Below are 16634 nucleotides of genomic sequence, written 5' to 3' on the forward strand. Positions count from 1 at the left end.
TGCATTTTAACATTTAAAATAAAAAATGTCCATAAGTGTCCAATAAAAAAAAAAACATATATCAGTAAAATAGTTCAATTATTTAAACTTATATCAATTATGTGTTATGTAAAGGAGGGATTCCCCATTGATTCCACTCTCCTCTACCACAGAGGTGTAATGCACACTGGGACCATGTGTTCGAGAGAGATAAATACATGTTTGTGTCCAAATGCCTCAGAGTGACGCCACCCCTCCCAACGCTACAGCAGGCCCAAAGAACGACTGCACCACAATTCCAACAACTGACGGATTTTACATTAATATCATTAAAAAGCTTTCCTGCAGCGGACCGCGGCAGTTTATATCACTATAGCAACTATACAACTTCAACTTGGGAAGCCACAATTCCTGTAATGTTTGATCAGGAAACCCTCAAAACAATCGTTTTATGCAACTGTTCAATCATATCATTAGTTCAACAACAGCTCAAATGACTTTCATTCAACTTGAGTTTTGATACTCACATCATGTAGTGGCCCAGCATGCATAGTCCGGGATTATGTGAACGAGCCAGAGGGGCATGGGGGAGACAGAAAAAATTGGATCAGTTCAGAGAAAATGCACACAAACACCTGACAAGAGACATTTCAGTTTAATCACAAGGTGACGGCTGACAAGATGATATAACACACAGCTAAAGAGAGTGTGATTTTGTGTTGAGTGAGGTGAATAATGCGCTGTGTGCCTGAACATAACAGATGAATCAGAGCATGAATAGTCTTGTTACAGCATCAGGAATGGTGCTGCCAGGTTATGTCCAAAATCAAATCCAAGTAAGTAATTAGACTACATGTTTATTTTTATTTTAATTCTGATTAATAAAATTATCTTTCACAGAATTTCTATAGGACTGCTGTTCGCCTTTTGCTCTCAAGTTTCTAACAGGGCCCAGACTCTCTGTGTCTGTAAGAGGGAACCACACAACAAGGTCATTTTTATCATGTACCCAAAAGACTGTAGCAGGTAAACGAGCCCTGCTCCTCATGGTCTATATCGGCTAAGACCACAGATTTCCCAGACCTCGCCGTATTTTACATAATCCCTCTAATTACGTTGCGGTGAACTCTAAAGGAACTGTTGTCGCCGTCGCTGCCGCCGTCGCCGTGGAGAAAACGGCGCACGAAAAACCTCGCTTGGAAAAGGTGTGCAGTGTATAAACGCAAGTGACAGCGCCTGAAAGGGCGAGTCATACCTGAGCAGGAAAACGTATCCTCTGTGTGTCTTCTCCGCCTTTTCGATTTGGTGCCATAATCCCGGTGTTTACCTTCAGGACAAGTTGGAAACTATCGATCAGGTTTCCACGGAGAGGCGGTGACGCAGCTGCAATGACGAAGCACTAAGTAGTGATGGGTGGAGATCAGAGGTGGGAGCTTTACGAAAAAAGCTTCATAGCATATTCGTTACTCTATATTTCTACGAACACGCAGGCTGTGCACTGGTAGCCTCTATAATATAACAATACTTATTTTTACACGTACCTTAAAGCATTTTGATTCACCATTACAGGTGAGGCGCTTCCTGCAGGGCGCGCGGTTAAGGGTGAACCAACTCCCGAATGCGCGCATACATTTCAGCACCGTGACATCAGCGGGATGTGTGTCAGAGATTAAGCTTTTCCATTTCCTATTTTCTGACGGTTCTGAGCACTCGCGGACAGTCGGATTTCTGCAAAGAAACGGTAGCAAGCACATGTCTCCAAGTGGAGGCGCCACACAGGGGCGCTGTTGTAGGCAAGGGAGTGAAGGTTATCGTTACTTGTTTTTAGCACATTTTCCCTCATCAAGGAAGTAAACTGGGGATAATTCCTAAAGATAGCCACTGTAGCCATATCAGACTTGATCATGACAGAAGTGCCCCCTCCACACATGCCCCTCTTCTACCCAGACCTACACCTTTCATTTTAGGTAAATGAGTCACCTCAAGTAAAAAGTGTTGAGGGCCTCAAAAACAAATCCTAAATATGGCTCACAATGACCTTACTTATCTCTATATAAAAAAAAATAAAAATAAAAAAAAAGTGTGCAGTCCTTAACGGTGCAGTATACCTCTATGTAGCAGCTGCTGCAGAAGGAGCATCTGTCTCTAGTATTACCCAAAACCCCGAGGCGTTTTGTTGCCTCTGTCCCAGGTGGTAAGTCAAACACAAAGTGTAGCCCTTCCAGTGAAAGTACTGGGTTCAAGCTTTTTATAAATTCGCGAAAACAGACAAATAAATAAATAAATAAATAAAAAATTAGACAGACACATTTCTTTATTTTCATTTGACGTTTCTTCTCTTTTGTCCATCTTTTGTTCTCCATTGATGTCCACAGACAGACAGGCAGACAGACCCCAGGAACAATAAACCTTCATTCAGTCATGGCCACACTGGGGACAGCCCCACTCTCTTCATTATCTCACGGAGCAGCCAGGATCCACCCAGTGTGATTAAGTTTGCCACTTAACTCCGGCCTTCTGGGTGTACGCTCATAGAGATAAGGGCAACCGTCAACACACACACGCACGCACACACACTAGTGCACACAGCACATATTGCGTACGCAAATACGCACAAGCGCATGCTGCCCTCTGTTGAATGTTGCCACAATTGCATTATACATTTATACAGCAATCATGACATGATAGATAGATAGATAGATAGATAGATAGATAGATAGATAGATAGATAGATAGATAGATAGATAGATAGATAGATAGATAGATAGATAATCTGGATTATGTCCAACTTTTGCTATATTTATTTATGATGCAAGTAAAGATGGAATAAACATGCGAATGTATTCACTGAATTCATACATTTATATGTTACATGTATATTACACACAAGTAATATTTACATAATATTACATATATGTAAAAATGTTTGCATATATTACATGTGTAAAATAAGAGCCAAAATCTAGTAGCGATATAGTATGTTTCTCTAACATTCAAATCCACAATAATATATCCCAGCCTGTGATGACAGTTTAAAAAAAAAAAAGAAAAAAATGAAAGGTGCGTCGTCGAACAATGGGCATTTATGCCTCCACTGAGAAGTTTTACCAGGAAGAAAACAAACTAGGAAGGACGACAGCCCTCTGCAGGAATACGAGCTCATCGCGTCGTAAGACAGAAGTTATGACTTTACTATGGCTGATAAGGGTCCTTTTTTAACCTCGTGTATTATTTTCTACCTCTCAATCGGGGCCGCGATATTTCAAATCCTCGAAGAACCAAACTGGATATCAGCCAAAGACAGATATTTCCAAGAAAAAGAAAACATTTTGAAGAAATATGATTGCTTGACGGAAGAAGATCTGGATGAAATACTGGAGGTATGAATCCATCTGTTTTTTTTCTATGTTGTTGTTTTTTTGACAAACAAAAACCTATCCGTTTAACTCGCAGGGGAAAAGTTAACATCGAGTGTGTTTGTGAAATCTGGGCGAGGAGTTTAAAGACATTCATCAAATCTGGCTAAACTTATTTGGTAAATGCCACATTATGTTGCGCGACTGTATTTTCATTATTATTTTTAAATCGCCGTAACGACACTTTGTAATGGTTCGGAGTGAAGGGAAATGAACATGTCGGAACAACTCAAACTCAAACCAGTTTTTCAAGACTGGTTGAAAACAAGCGCACCCCACGGTGACGAAGGGGAATATGTCACAGCAAAAGTAGTTATTTTCGGTTGTTTCTTAATGCATGTGTACAACATTATTCGTGTTAGTTCGCAGCACAGTAAAGTTACACGTGAAGCGGTGCTGTGCGTAACGGAGACAAGCACCTTCACGCACAAGCACGTCACCCAATTGAATGTTTGTTTAAGGTGTGTCCGGGCGAGGCTGCATCCGCAGTGTGATTTGGAAGATATTAAATCGTCTATATTTCTAAGTATAAACGTAATGGCACCAGTTTGACTTTGTTTTTCACCCATCAGACAGTGGCAAACGCCGCGGGCCAAGGGGTGGCCATCACCGGGAACAATCAGCGCAGCACGTGGACCTGGGAAAACTCTGTCATCTTTGCTGCCACTATTGTCACCACGATAGGTTTGTATTTTTTAGACGCTGCGGTAATCCTCCCCACTTACGTTGATGTGAAAATAAGATGACACTTAACATTTAATCGCCATCTCACTAACACCACACGCACACAAATCAAAGCAAAATTGACAAGAACTGGAACAAAAGCTCAACGTGCTGTAATATCATTCTTTTACTGATGCTTTTACAGTAAAAAAACAAACTCATCACATGAAATCGTATCAAATGAAAACAGATTTGTTCTTCTTTGTATATGATTAATCTGTGCATTCCCCCACAACATTATGACCACTGACAGGAGAAGTGAATAACATTGAGCATCTTTTGATAATACAATGCTCTGCTGGTAAACTTTTGAACCTGACACAGATGAACACACAAACAAAAGGAACAACTCAGAAAACACGAAAAACAGCACAAGCTGTTGACTCGGCCTCCAGATTCACTAGATCCCAAACGGATCAGGTATCTGTGGGATGCACTGGAACAAGTCAGATCCACTGAGGCCCCTCCCCTCAACCCATAGGACTCAAAGGTCTCCACTAACAACATTCTATTATGCCCGTATTATCTTAATATTCACAGCATCACATTAAAAACAGTTTTCTCAACCATGGCTCGGAGCTTCACAACATATTCCTTGTATCAGTTTTGTGATTTGATTGTATTTTTTTTTTTAAACTTACAGGTTACGGTAATGTTGCTCCCAAGACAAAAAACGGACGTGTGTTCTGCATCCTGTATGGTTTGTGTGGGATCCCCCTGTGTCTGGTGTGGATAAGCGAACTGGGTTCATTCTTTGGAGACCGGGCTAAACGTCTGTCTGGGGTTCTGATACGTAAAGGTGTTTCAGTGGTAAGTTTACCGACTGTGATGTGGAGTGATCTGAATTCTGCAGGTTACAATCTTAACTTTGTTTTTTTCCTTGTCCTTCTGTCAGAAAAAGGTCCAATTCACTTGTACAGCCATATTCCTTCTATGGGGGCTGTTGGTGCATCTGGTTATCCCTCCATTCGTTTTCATGTTTATTGAGGAATGGAGCTACCTGGAGGGGATCTACTTCTCTTTCATCACACTCACAACGGTTGGCTTTGGAGATTATGTGGCAGGTAGGTTTTATCCATGGCATGATTTATTGGTCTGAACTTTCTGTCAGTGCGTCACATATCACTGAAACTCTCATTCAGGTGTAAATCCAAATATAGAATACCCCCGCCTGTACAGAGTGTTTGCGGAGATATGGATCTACATGGGCCTGGCCTGGCTGTCTCTGTTCTTCAGCTGGAACGTCCACATGGTAGTGGAAGCTCACAAAGTGCTAAAGAAAAGACGACACAAGCACAGGCACATCTACGATGAGGAACCTCATTCTGTGGAGGACAAGCCGCACGGGGACATTAAGCCGAATGTTATCGACATCTTCAATTTCATGTCGGAGAGGGACGACTACAGCACCGTCATCAAGGAGATTGGAATAAAAGCAAAGAGACAGAAGCCGGCAGAGAACATAAACCGCTCAAAGAGCTGCAGCGACATCTTGGCCAACAACATCCAGACCCTGGATCACTCGCCACGACACAAGCGTCTGCTGAGCACTAGCGAGGTGTTCATGACCAAAAAGGTTACCGTGGAGAAAAGTGAGCAAGACAGGTGTCCTCCTCTGATACGAGAAAGCACGCAAGACCCTGAACCCGCAGCGTGTGGGAGGACTGAGGACGGAGAGAACGAGGACAGTTGCGCATTTGATCCAGAGGATAAAGGGATCACCTTCAGTGCCCCGAATGTTACAGAAGAGAAAAGTGTGCAACACCCTGACGGCGGTGAGACTAGGTTTACAATAGCCAAAGTAGAAGAGGAAAATGCGTCACTAGATAATGATGAGAAAGGGTAAAAATTTAAAAATCAAGCTTAATAATATTGTAAATACCGTGTATCAAATGAGAGAAGGGACAAATGCACAAATGTATAGAAACTGAGGCTGTACTGTAAAATGGCTTCCTGAATCCCAACGATAATATTTGATGTATTCATTTCAACGTTGGCTGCACTAAATGAACCAGTGTAAATCTTATTTTTTGCAAACATTTGATCAAGATTAAATTTTCTATTTTGTACCCATGCAGGCTGTTTCTTGCAACATTTCTATCAAGAGTAGGGATCATAGGTACATATTGCACAAACTATTTCAAGTCACATTGTAAGGCTTTGTGGAAAATCGAGCCAATGAGCAGCTTCCCCTCGTAGGGAGCTGCCACGGTGGACCCAATGATCACACGACCGTCGTCGATGTACTCCTGGGTCACCACTGGCCGCTCTGAGTGAATGTCCTTGACCTTGACAATCTGGAGGGAGACATTAATAAAATCAGGCCGCTCATAATAGTGAAGCGGACGTACAGTGTATTTGTGGGAGGAAGAGAAACACAAACCTCAGAGCCGGGAGGGTCTTCAGGGTTGAAGTTTGACAGCTTCATGGAGTTTGGATGACAACCTAGCCATAAGTCTCCGGTCCAGTGGTCCACCTCGATGTTATCACAAAGTGACCCAACGGCTACAGACTGGTAAAATATGTTGCACACAGTAAATAAGACCTGATAATTGCACCCGGTCAAACAGAAATACTGATTGTAATTGTATTTAATCTACTTAATCAGTCCAAATAACAAGATGTTTTTTAAAGTTATTTCTGAAAGTAACTAAAACAACGTATCACCTTGATAAACACCAACTGTTCCCCTTCTCGTCTCTCAAAAACGTCCACATCATGGTCGGTGATATCCGAAACATAAATATGCCTGTAAAATAAAAAATATATATGTATTTTAGAACAGCAGACAACGTATTGTTATCAGTTTGACTAATGTGCACGCATAGCCCTGATGGAAGGGAAGTGAGAATAACCGTTTGTCGGGAGATATGTTGATCCCGTTCGAGGACTGAATTCCACTGAACGCCACCCGCACTTCGCCTGGACTGTAGTACACCACATCACACCATTGCAGACCCAGGGTGAGAAGCAGAATGCTAAGCGCGTCACTGTGGAAGAAGTGGTCGTTTGTGGCATAGAAGCTCTCCACTCCGACCGCGACAATGTCGTTCACACTGGAAACGTGAAAAGAGAATTACAAAAAAATAAAAAGATTGAAAATGTAGAGTGAAGGGTTCATTATACAAGACGCACCTGTGGAGTAAGGGGTGCTTAATAGTTTTTAGGTGCACAAGTGTGTCCTCCTCAACAAAACGGAAGATCTCTATTTGGCTTTTTTGAGGCTGAGGGTGATTGACGACAAACAGGTACACGGTGTCATCTGCAAAGAAAGTTAAGTGTTGAATCGTGACATTGTTCTCATCTTACAGTGCGCTGGTGGAACAACCTTGCTCTGGTCTCGCTGGCCGTGCCATGGCAATTTATTTTTATTTTGATCCTTAACATTTCAGTCTTGGCTGATTTTGTGACGTACTTGTGGTTGGAAGCGGGAGTGGGTTACCACTACACTTCCCGGAAAATGACTGTTTTGCTAAATGACTGAGTCTCCACAAATCTGCCTGCTTCACACTGTGTCTTACTTTTAAGTTAACTGGCAAGTGTTAACATAAATGAATTAATGAGTATTTAAATAGTAATGAAACAAAGGCAAAACGAACCCCAAGAAAATAAGCAAAAGTAAATTAAACTTGCGTAACAAAAGAAAAGGCAGGAAACCATTTCATATAAGCACTAGGGGAAGTTGGGTTAGAAACAGAGGTAACTTAATACAGCTGTAGGAGAATGGACAATACTCAGGGAGACTCTAATTACACTAAACACTAAATGCTGCATTCCTGAGAATCACTGGCAGGTGTGTTGACCTCTTCCAACACTTTACAGAGGTGGTTCCCACATGTAAACGTAGGCCATGGATGTTAAAATGTTCATCACAATGTAACTTCAAAATCATGTTTCATTTATTACTTTTAATAATGACCCAGTTTATGAGGAAACTACAAAGGAAAAGGCTGACAATGGAGTTCATGTGATACACTTTCTAACATTACCAAGGCTGCAGAATAAAAAACATTTCAATACTACAACTACATAATAATATATATATATATTAAATGTGAGTGTATTATTTAACGACAGCTGTGGTACCTAATTCCAGAAACTTTAGAGCTTTAGAGAACAAAATTACACTATATATATACATACAGCAGGTAAAGTATGTATTGTAACATAAGTAACATATTTCTAAAGGTGCTATTGACTTGAAATTTTTCACCAGGTGTTGGTAAGAACCCAAGAAAGAAACCAAAACAAATAAGTTCATAAATTAAGTTATGTGTAATAATGTAAAATAACAGAGGGAAAAAGTATTTAATACACGCAGAAAGGGAGGTGGAAAAAGGCATGGAAAACCAAGACCAAGACCCAGCTGAAATCTCTCAGTGATCAGAAACCCATCCTGCCCCTTGTCAGTGCAAATGAATATCAGCTGTTTCATGATGGGTAAAAGCAAAGAACCTTATTCTTGTAAAACATTCTGATGGCATTGGTTACAGGAGGATTTCTAAACTTCTGAACGTTCCAGTGAGCACTGCTGGGGCCATAGTCCGAAAGTGGTAAGAACATCATTCGACCATAAACCGGCCACGACCAGGTGCTCCTCGCAAGATTTCTGACAGAGGAGTGAAAAGAATTATCAGAAGAGTTGTCCAAGAGCCAAGGACCACTTGTGGAGAGCTTCAGAAAGACCTGGAATTAGCAGGAATGTCTCGGTACATTTTTCCATTCATCCTCCCTTCAACTATATGAAGTTTGCCAGTACCATATGCAGAAAAACAGCCCCACACCATGATGTTCCCACCTCCAAACCCCACTGTCGGTATGGTGTTTTTGGGGTGATGTGCAATGCATTTTGTCCTCCAAACATGGTGTGTGTTATGGCATCCAAAGAGTTCAATTTTGCTGACATCTGACCAGACTATGTTCTCCCAGTATTTTACAGGCTTGTCCAAATGTTGTGCAGCAAACTTCAGGCTTCAACATGCTTTTTCTTCAAAAATGGAGTCTTGTGTGGTGACCGTGCACACAGGCCATGGCTGTTGAGTGCATTGCTTATTGTTTTCTTTGAAACAATTGTTCTTGAGAAGAATCTGCTGCCATCTACCAGAATGATGAAGATGAAACGAGGGAGAACATTTCAGCAAGACAACGATTCCAAACACAGAGGCAAGGAAACTCTCAACTGGCTTTCAGAGAAAGAAAATAAAGTTGATAGAATGGCCCAGATAATCATCTGACTTGAATCCAATTGAAAATCATTCATAGTTCATAGAAGAGGCCCACAGAACCTTCAAGATTTGAAGACTGTTTGTGTGGAAGAATAGGGCAAAATCACACCTGAGCAATGCATGCGACTAGTTTCTCCATACAGGAGGCATCTTGAAGCTGTCATTAACAACAAAGGCTTTTGTACAAAGTATTAAATATCAGTAAGTGTGTTCAATACTTTTTCCCTCTGTTATTTCACATTTTTACAAATAACTTAATTTCTGAACATATTTGTTTTGGTTTCTTATAGTTACTTGGGTTGTTACCAACACCTGGTGAACATTTCATGTCAATAGCACCTTTAGAATTAGTATTTCCAGTATTTATGCAAATGAACAGTCCTAAAGCATAGTTTTAGTCTAAAGCTGAGATGGTGCCTCACCTGCTTCATATACACTGATGCCATGCGGATTGAACGAACTGAGGTCCAGTTCTCCTTTGATCTGCAGCTCCACTGGAGTTGGCCATGGGTGCAGCAGATCCAAAGCATACATTTTCCCTGGTCCATCGGAGAATGAAGGCAATGGCGGATACTTCAACCCCTATGTAGAAAACAGCACATAAGAGACGCCAGGTCAAAACCTTGTGCTGTTTTTTTTTTTTTTTTTTTTTTTTTTGAGTTGTTCCATTTGTTTGCATGTGTGTGTGTCAGGCTGCATCCTGCTGGGGATGGCTGCCGCCATCAAGGAGTGTCAGGAGCTATAGGGTGGGGGTCCCTGATCTGGTCTAGGCGAGTGGTACTAATTGACATCTACGCGAATGCCAAGTCACAAGATGGTCAGTGTTACTTACTTCTCCTGCCAGTGGTTTTAATGTTGTGGCTGATTGGTGTGAATTGACATAAATAAATCATATTTCTGCAGCTTTGCTAAACTCTTTCAGTTTGGCGGTGACCATAAAACTAATAACTCACCGTACTCATGAAGGCCAGTCCATCTTTAAGTATGGTGATGTCCTCTGCCCCATATTCTGCAATAAACAAAACAAAGAATGCTCCCTTGACATGTGACCTACTTAGTTATTTGGACTTCAAACTCTTAAAACATAGAAATGTCTCCACCACGGATATCCAATAGAGCAAACTCCACAAATGTTTACACCAGCATAAATATAAAGGTTACATACCAATACCGTCTAGATAATGGCAGTTCAGGTGTTTGACAGGTAGATCCCCTCTAGAGGCAAGAGTCACTCTCCTGCAGGGACGGTTAAACGGGACTGAAGTGTAAGTTAGATGTGTGTTAAGTGCAAGTTAAAATGTAAACGCACTGCAAAACTACTCACGGCGGTGACCACTTGTCAACAGGAAGTTGGTACGATTAAACAACCAATGCAAAATACTTACTGAAGTTTGAAATACGCGTGCCCAACGAAGGCTGCGAGGGCAGCAACAGCGGCAGTAATGAGGACTTTCTTCGTGACAGCCATGTTTAAGAGTCAAAGGTTGTGCAGGAGCGCAGGAAAAAAGGAAAAAAAAAATCGGCATGCGCGCTACAGGAGGAGCTAAACGCAAATCCACGCTGGAAAACTATGTGTTATGCTTTAAGTGCGCATAGAACGATACATTGCCCTAAAAAAGGGAACGCGAGTCAATTAAAAGCAAATGTTATTTTGTGTGCAGTGCGTACACTGTAGTGTCCATGCTGCACAGAGTACTATGGGGAAGGCGTAACGTAATAAGCAGCCTAACTTGAGTTATGCAAGGAGAGTTGGGCCACATTCAAGCGGCCCGTTACGTGTGCGCATTTATACGTCTGATTACGGTAAATGTTTGACAATATAATCTCGATTTAAAGCATGACTCACTTTATTGTGATATGTACAATAAAATGTACAATTAAAAAACAATATTTTTTCTTTAACAATAACAATAGCAATTAAAGCATGTAAACTGTCAGTTGGCTAGTGTTAAATGAGCTTCCAAACTTTTTTTTATTTATTTTTTACTAGTAATATCAAGTGTTTCACAGTGCTCAAATATGCAGTTCACCTTCGTCCCACAGCCTCGCCTTGGGGATCCTTTGTACACTTGCTCAAGTCAACAGGTTTTCTTGTTCTGTTATCAGATCCTGTCCTAGTATAATAGAGTGTACACATCCCCCCGACCCCCAAACCCCTCCCATACAAGCCCTGCAGTGTGTACACACATCATCTTGAAAAATACAGCGAGAAATCTTTCAGTGAACTTTTATTTCTCTCTGCTCAGTGGGGATCATGGTCTGAAGAGGCACTGCCTACTCCAGATCGCAGCACAAGGCTTTATGGTACACAGTGCCAATGAGCAGCTTTCCCCCATAGGGAGCCGCTACAGAAGAGCCTATGAGCACCTGGCCGTTGTCCTCATACACCTGAGTCACCGTCGGCTGATCGGAGTGGATGTTCTGGATGCGGATGACCTGAAGAAATATCACATACATGTCTAAGTAACATCCACATGAATGCCAGGTCCAAAAGCATCCCAGTAGAACACTGTACTGTCACAAGATGGTCATTCACAGTTATTCACTTCTCCTCTGGCTGATGGTGTACGTTTGACTTTGACAGACTTTGCTGATTCAGAGTGTTTGTAATGCTGCCACAGTTCACCGTCTCATAAGAGAAAAAACAAACGAACCTCTGATCCTGGTGGGTCTTTGGGGTCAGACATGACAGCCTTCCAGGCGTTAGGGTGACAGCCTAACCAAAGGTCACCGGTATCAGCGTCCACTTCAACATTGTCACAGAGTGAACCCACAGCCACGGTCTGGTTTGGAGGTGTCAGAGGGAATGTCGTCATTATTATATTACACTCATCATGGTGTCTATAGGAGCTTAGACGACAATTTTAGTATATATGGAATTTAGTATGTAATATGGAGTTTTAGTGAATCACATCACATTCTGTTCATTCACCTTTAGTTTTTAAAATAAAGGTTTTGAAAACTGGACTCCCTAAAGGGTTCTTGAGGACTTTTCACCACTCAATTTTGATTCTTATTGCAAAATATGCAGAATGTGGCTGGTGCCACTGGAAAAAAAATACACACACGGCTATGGCTTATCAAAAAGGAAATAATCATCTGAATTAAGGGATGTTATTCTGGGTGGGTTTTTGTTGTTGCTCAGTTTTGACCAGAAGCAAAGTGTTAGTTTGGTCTTAGATATCCCATGACCTCCGCTACGTGAGAATGTTGGATTACAGCGGCAGCTTTAGCCGACAAAGAAAAATGTATCCGCCATTGCAGATTAATGAATGTTAAATGTTGCCTTTAAAGTAAAACTTTCCTTGCACTGAAATCCTGCATTTATTCTACAATCTGCCTCTTCAGATGACAATATTCAGCTATTATTTCTCTGACAAGATAGTTTTAATAAATTCTCATAAAATGCTGCCTCATGGAATAACTGATTCATGGATTCTGGCTAAAACAAATGATTTATTTACCTTTACAGAGGTCACCGAGTTGTCTTCTTTGCGCTCCAACACGTGCACATTGTGATCGAAAAGATCTACCACATATATATGCCTACAGATGAGAAGAATTTTAGACCTCTGTAGCAAGAACAACGTGCACACAACCCTACAGATCATTCTTACCTTTTGTCTGGTGAAATGTTGATTCCATTTGCCATATAGTAACCCTCAGAGACCACTTTAACTTCCTCAGGGCTGTAGTAGACAACATTAGTCCAAGGCTGAGCCAAAAGAGGCTCCACAAAACCTTTTAAGATTTCATGGGGATAGTAGCGGTCATTGGTAGCATAGAAGCTGTCCGGTCCCACTGCGACAATGTCATTTACACTGGGAAGGAAAACCACAATTCAAAAAAGGACTTTTAGAAATCTTAACAATAATATGCATACGCTTTATTTAGAATTATGCTATGGCGTGGGCTTAAGATACACCCCAGTTTAACAAATCTCACACATCGCCTATTGTAGGCACAATTTAAATTGTCTGTGGCGCTGTACCTGTAGAGCAGTTCATGATTTATGGTTTTCAGATGCAGAAGAGAGTTGCTGTCCTCAACATATTTGAACAGCTCTACTTGGCTTTTGTGTTGGGGGTGATTGACAACAAACAGGTATACTGCGTCATCTGACAAATGATGAGAAAAGAGGAATGCACTGTTCAGAAGGAATACGGGGAAAGGAAATGGGAAAGTGCATGAGTACAAAAGCAAACGGACGTGCTTAACTACTGGAAGGGGTTGTTTTGCAAAGACTGTAAAGCCCCCTAAAAGATAAATGCTACGGTGTGTAACTTGTCTTCCTCTACAGTAGTAAAAGTAATTACACAAACACTGTGGAGTCTACAATCCCTCAGTCTATTTGGAGACCAACAATGAAAAGCTTAAGGAAACGTTTGTCAGTGACATCAATCGCTCTCTCTTAAAGAATGTAACTTTTCCTCTGAACACAACATTCATTTTTTTACTTGGAACCTCCAAACTTTCCATTGGACATTTCCTGTATTCTGCGTAAATTTCCTGACCAACAAAAACACAGAACTTCTTGGAATCGTGGTTACATTAGTAACTCTGGTTTCTCCACCACGCTTGTGATTGCTGCAGGCTACCCTGTCTCGGTTGCTACAATAGCTCCCACACTGCGATAGCTACAACAGCTCAGATTACGTAAACAGTTGTTGCTGGTTGACACAAAATCATCCCCACAGAAAACAGATGGGGATAGCTGACTGCAAAACAGAGAAAGATGTATCCATACGGAACTAACCGTACATAAAAACGGGTGAAATTGATTTATTTTTTTTTTCTTCCCAATGTCTGCCAGCTTGGCAGTCAGCAGGCCAACAAAGAGTCAATCTGCCAAGTCCCACAAGATGGTTTTAAATCGCTGCTCAAAATTCCAGTAAACCTGTTGACAGCAGTTACTGAAGCGTGTGTAACCCTCGGGTGCTATCTTAAAGAGACTTGCGTGTGAAGATGTAAGTGCTTTTACCCGTTGGATCGGTGTATAAGCTGATGCCATGGGGGTTGAATGATTCTAGATCAAAGTTTCTTGGCATACGCAGCTCCGCTGGTTTCATCCGGGAGTCCTTTAGATCAAGGGAGAAGATCTTTCCAGTTGCATCCGAGGGTGGCATTCCAGGATACCGAAGACCCTTAAGAAATATATTAAAAAAATATCATCAAGCGTACACTGATCAAGCATAACATTATGACCACCTTCCTAATATCGTGTAGGTCTCCCCTGTGCCTCCAAAACAGTTGTGACTCATCAGAGAAGGGACATGGGTCTTCTGTGATGTGTGACAACAGGATGTTGTAAGTGGGAGGCTTTGGGACCTGTGTCGATCAAACTGGTACCAGTGCATCCCACAGACACTTGATCAGTTTGGGATCTAGTGAATTTGGAGGCCAGGTCAACACCTTGTGCTGTTTTTCATGTTTTGTTGTTTATGTTTTTTTTGTTGTTGTTGTTCTTAAACCATTTTTGTGTGTCTGTGCCAGGCTGCATCCTGCTATGGAGCGTCATTACTGTGGGGTGGGGGTACCTGGTCTGGTCTAGGTGGGTGGTACATGTCTGAGTAAGATCCACACGAATGCCAGGTTCAAAAGTTTCCCAGCAGAACATTGTATTGGGTGGTGTTTCCGGGGGGGTTGTTTGACTGCAGCTGTTTTCTATTACGTTTGACTGATTGCACCCAAATGTGCCCATCTGGCTGCTGCAAATACTTACAGTGCTGATGAAGGCAAGTCCGTCTCCAAGAATGGTTATATCCTCCGCCCCATAATCTGAAAGCACGAAACTCGCGTTGTTCGTTTCCATGCTGTGCACCGAGGTTTAACATTTTGTTGCGTGGTCGCTTACCCAGATTTTTGAGCTCAACACAGTTGGGAAGGTGCTTCTGGACCAGCTCCCTTGTAGCCAGGGTCCTTTTCCTGCAGCAACAGTTAAGATTACGATAGAACAACGCAACCAAACCTCACGTCTAATGAAAAACAAACGCCATAACATGCCCACCCCTCAATATTAAGTAGTTGTTTTTTGGGGGTGTTGTTGTTGTTTTTTTGTACAGTACCTTAGGTTGAAAACCCTCTCTCCTAACATTGCCGCCAAAGCGGCTATTAGGAGCGAGATGAAGCCCACCTTTCCCATTTTGTTCAAGTTCTCCAAAAGGAGTCAAAGTGTGCTACTTGCACAGAGCCTCGCATGCCACAACAAGCAGGGACGCTGAGGCGTTCAGGACTATCGGAAATATCTGCTCTGCGTATTAAAAAAATAGCTTCTTGGTTCTTGATTAACGTGGCTATCTTCTTATATGCGCCTTGTCTGCAACTTATATGTCTTGCAATACAAACCTTCAAATTTCTCATTACAAAACTTAAATTTGCACAATGGCATTGTATGGGATAAACTCGAGGTCCCTATTAATTTCTGCGCCCACGAGAAAGGCGTTTCCGTCTCTGTCTCGGTTGATTCGTAGAATAAAACATGAAACTCTTCTTTTATTCGCTCTCAACAATAAACCCCAGAGCAAACGACCTTTAAGTTATTAGTTAATCTAATTTCCGAAATTGGACAATCACGTGAATGCAGGGTAATTTCAAACGGTGAGGAGCAGAGCCACCAGAGGGGCCACCAGAGTCTGCAGTTACAATAGAAAACACAACGTCACAGTGAGTTTTAAGTTGTTGGATCAGAGTTTGTACCACTACATGTTTATTCATCATTAAGTATTGCAGTAAAAACTGAACTGCGCTTGTGAATGTCTGTCTTAACAGGGGCTATGCCTGTGAATAGACTTAAACCGCAAAACCACAAAATTGCCAGTTTGCCTGTTTGGCTGATGAAAGTCTGTTTGCGCAGGCAGTGGTACAAGTCATTTATGTGTAAACTCAATCTGTTAACCCTCTGGGAGCAACCATGTATATTTCAGTTGTGCCTGGTTTGTAGGACACAGCAAGTCATGCGGACTAACCTTCGACTTCACTGCAATTTTGCCTAATGGTCCGTGGTATGTCCTTCTCCCCAAATTTATGGCACACTGGAGCTGTTCTTCAGGAATTCTATGTGTACATGCTCGAATGACTACGAACATTCCCATGCTCTATGAAAAGTCACATGCTTTGCTCCAGTTAATCAAGAAATGAAAGGCCCAAGCAAGCCTGGGAATCTACTATGTAATTAACACAGCAAATTAATTGGGAAAAGAAAAAAAAAAAATCTCCCGTGGGCATATGTTGAAGTAATTCATTTACGCTGGCAACTCATCAGACGGTATATTCAATAAGATGTCGCGCCTGA

The 16634-nt window shown here is 41.7% G+C and overlaps 4 protein-coding genes across 9 annotated transcripts in view; 1 reads left to right on the forward strand and 3 right to left on the reverse strand.

Moving 5' to 3' along the window:
• LOC125015911 overlaps nt 1–1679 on the reverse strand; it is a 31582-nt gene extending 29903 nt beyond the window's left edge. For 4 of the 6 annotated variants that reach the window (XM_047597983.1, XM_047597977.1, XM_047597981.1 and 1 more), the window contains exons 1-2: nt 1521–1679; nt 1235–1378 (exon numbers count right to left, since the gene is read on the reverse strand). The gene's annotated coding sequence lies outside the window, so the exon portion shown is untranslated. Of the gene's footprint in view, nt 1–506; nt 1137–1234; nt 1379–1520 lie in introns of those variants that run through there. The other 2 variants (XM_047597978.1, XM_047597984.1) reach the window with 2 other exon arrangements.
• A 987-nt stretch (nt 1680–2666) lies between these two features.
• Nucleotides 2667–6192, forward strand: kcnk5b (potassium channel, subfamily K, member 5b). Its single transcript, XM_047597990.1, has 5 exons — nt 2667–3359; nt 3968–4079; nt 4762–4928; nt 5014–5182; nt 5261–6192. The coding sequence occupies exons 1-5, from the start codon at nt 3174–3176 to the stop codon at nt 5962–5964; spliced, it is 1338 nt and encodes a 445-aa protein (XP_047453946.1). The 5' UTR covers nt 2667–3173; the 3' UTR covers nt 5965–6192.
• Nucleotides 5989–11410, reverse strand: LOC125015916 (serum paraoxonase/arylesterase 2-like). The gene is made up of 9 exons (XM_047597993.1): nt 10729–11410; nt 10509–10579; nt 10297–10352; nt 9766–9925; nt 7254–7380; nt 6974–7174; nt 6786–6867; nt 6502–6630; nt 5989–6415 (listed from the first exon to the last, which is right to left on the reverse strand). Exons 1-9 carry the CDS (start codon nt 10809–10811, stop codon nt 6254–6256), a joined length of 1071 nt encoding a protein of 356 aa, XP_047453949.1. The 5' UTR covers nt 10812–11410; the 3' UTR covers nt 5989–6253.
• Nucleotides 11411–11554: 144 nt separating this feature from the next.
• On the reverse strand, nt 11555–15577 carry LOC125015915 (serum paraoxonase/arylesterase 2-like). The gene is made up of 9 exons (XM_047597992.1): nt 15409–15577; nt 15198–15268; nt 15066–15121; nt 14325–14487; nt 13335–13461; nt 12961–13164; nt 12808–12889; nt 11998–12126; nt 11555–11779 (listed from the first exon to the last, which is right to left on the reverse strand). The coding sequence occupies exons 1-9, from the start codon at nt 15483–15485 to the stop codon at nt 11618–11620; spliced, it is 1071 nt and encodes a 356-aa protein (XP_047453948.1). The 5' UTR covers nt 15486–15577; the 3' UTR covers nt 11555–11617.
• Nucleotides 15578–16634: the final 1057 nt, after the last annotated feature.

This window comes from Mugil cephalus, chromosome 11, assembly GCF_022458985.1.
Source record: "Mugil cephalus isolate CIBA_MC_2020 chromosome 11, CIBA_Mcephalus_1.1, whole genome shotgun sequence".
NCBI classification, from domain to species: Eukaryota; Metazoa; Chordata; class Actinopteri; order Mugiliformes; family Mugilidae; genus Mugil; species Mugil cephalus.

What these genes read in the sequence shown, in the direction of transcription:
- kcnk5b (XM_047597990.1), top strand. Translation starts at nt 3,174, where the DNA reads ATGGCTGATAAGGGTCCTTTTTTAACCTCGTGTATTATTTTCTACCTC. An exon ending in ATCTGGATGAAATACTGGAG is followed by an intron (nt 3,360 to 3,967) that starts GTATGAATCCAT and finishes TTCACCCATCAG; the next exon opens with ACAGTGGCAAACGCCGCGGG. An exon ending in TACGTAAAGGTGTTTCAGTG is followed by an intron (nt 4,929 to 5,013) that starts GTAAGTTTACCG and finishes TCCTTCTGTCAG; the next exon opens with AAAAAGGTCCAATTCACTTG.
- LOC125015916 (XM_047597993.1), bottom strand. Translation starts at nt 10,811, where the DNA reads ATGGCTGTCACGAAGAAAGTCCTCATTACTGCCGCTGTTGCTGCCCTC. An exon ending in GACTGGCCTTCATGAGTACG is followed by an intron (nt 9,926 to 10,296) that starts GTGAGTTATTAG and finishes TTTTCTACATAG; the next exon opens with GGGTTGAAGTATCCGCCATT. An exon ending in AAGCACCCCTTACTCCACAG is followed by an intron (nt 7,175 to 7,253) that starts GTGCGTCTTGTA and finishes TCACGTTTCCAG; the next exon opens with TGTGAACGACATTGTCGCGG.
- LOC125015915 (XM_047597992.1), bottom strand. Translation starts at nt 15,485, where the DNA reads ATGGGAAAGGTGGGCTTCATCTCGCTCCTAATAGCCGCTTTGGCGGCA. An exon ending in GAGAGGGTTTTCAACCTAAG is followed by an intron (nt 15,269 to 15,408) that starts GTACTGTACAAA and finishes CTGTTGCTGCAG; the next exon opens with GAAAAGGACCCTGGCTACAA. An exon ending in AAGACCCACCAGGATCAGAG is followed by an intron (nt 11,780 to 11,997) that starts GTTCGTTTGTTT and finishes ATATTTCTTCAG; the next exon opens with GTCATCCGCATCCAGAACAT.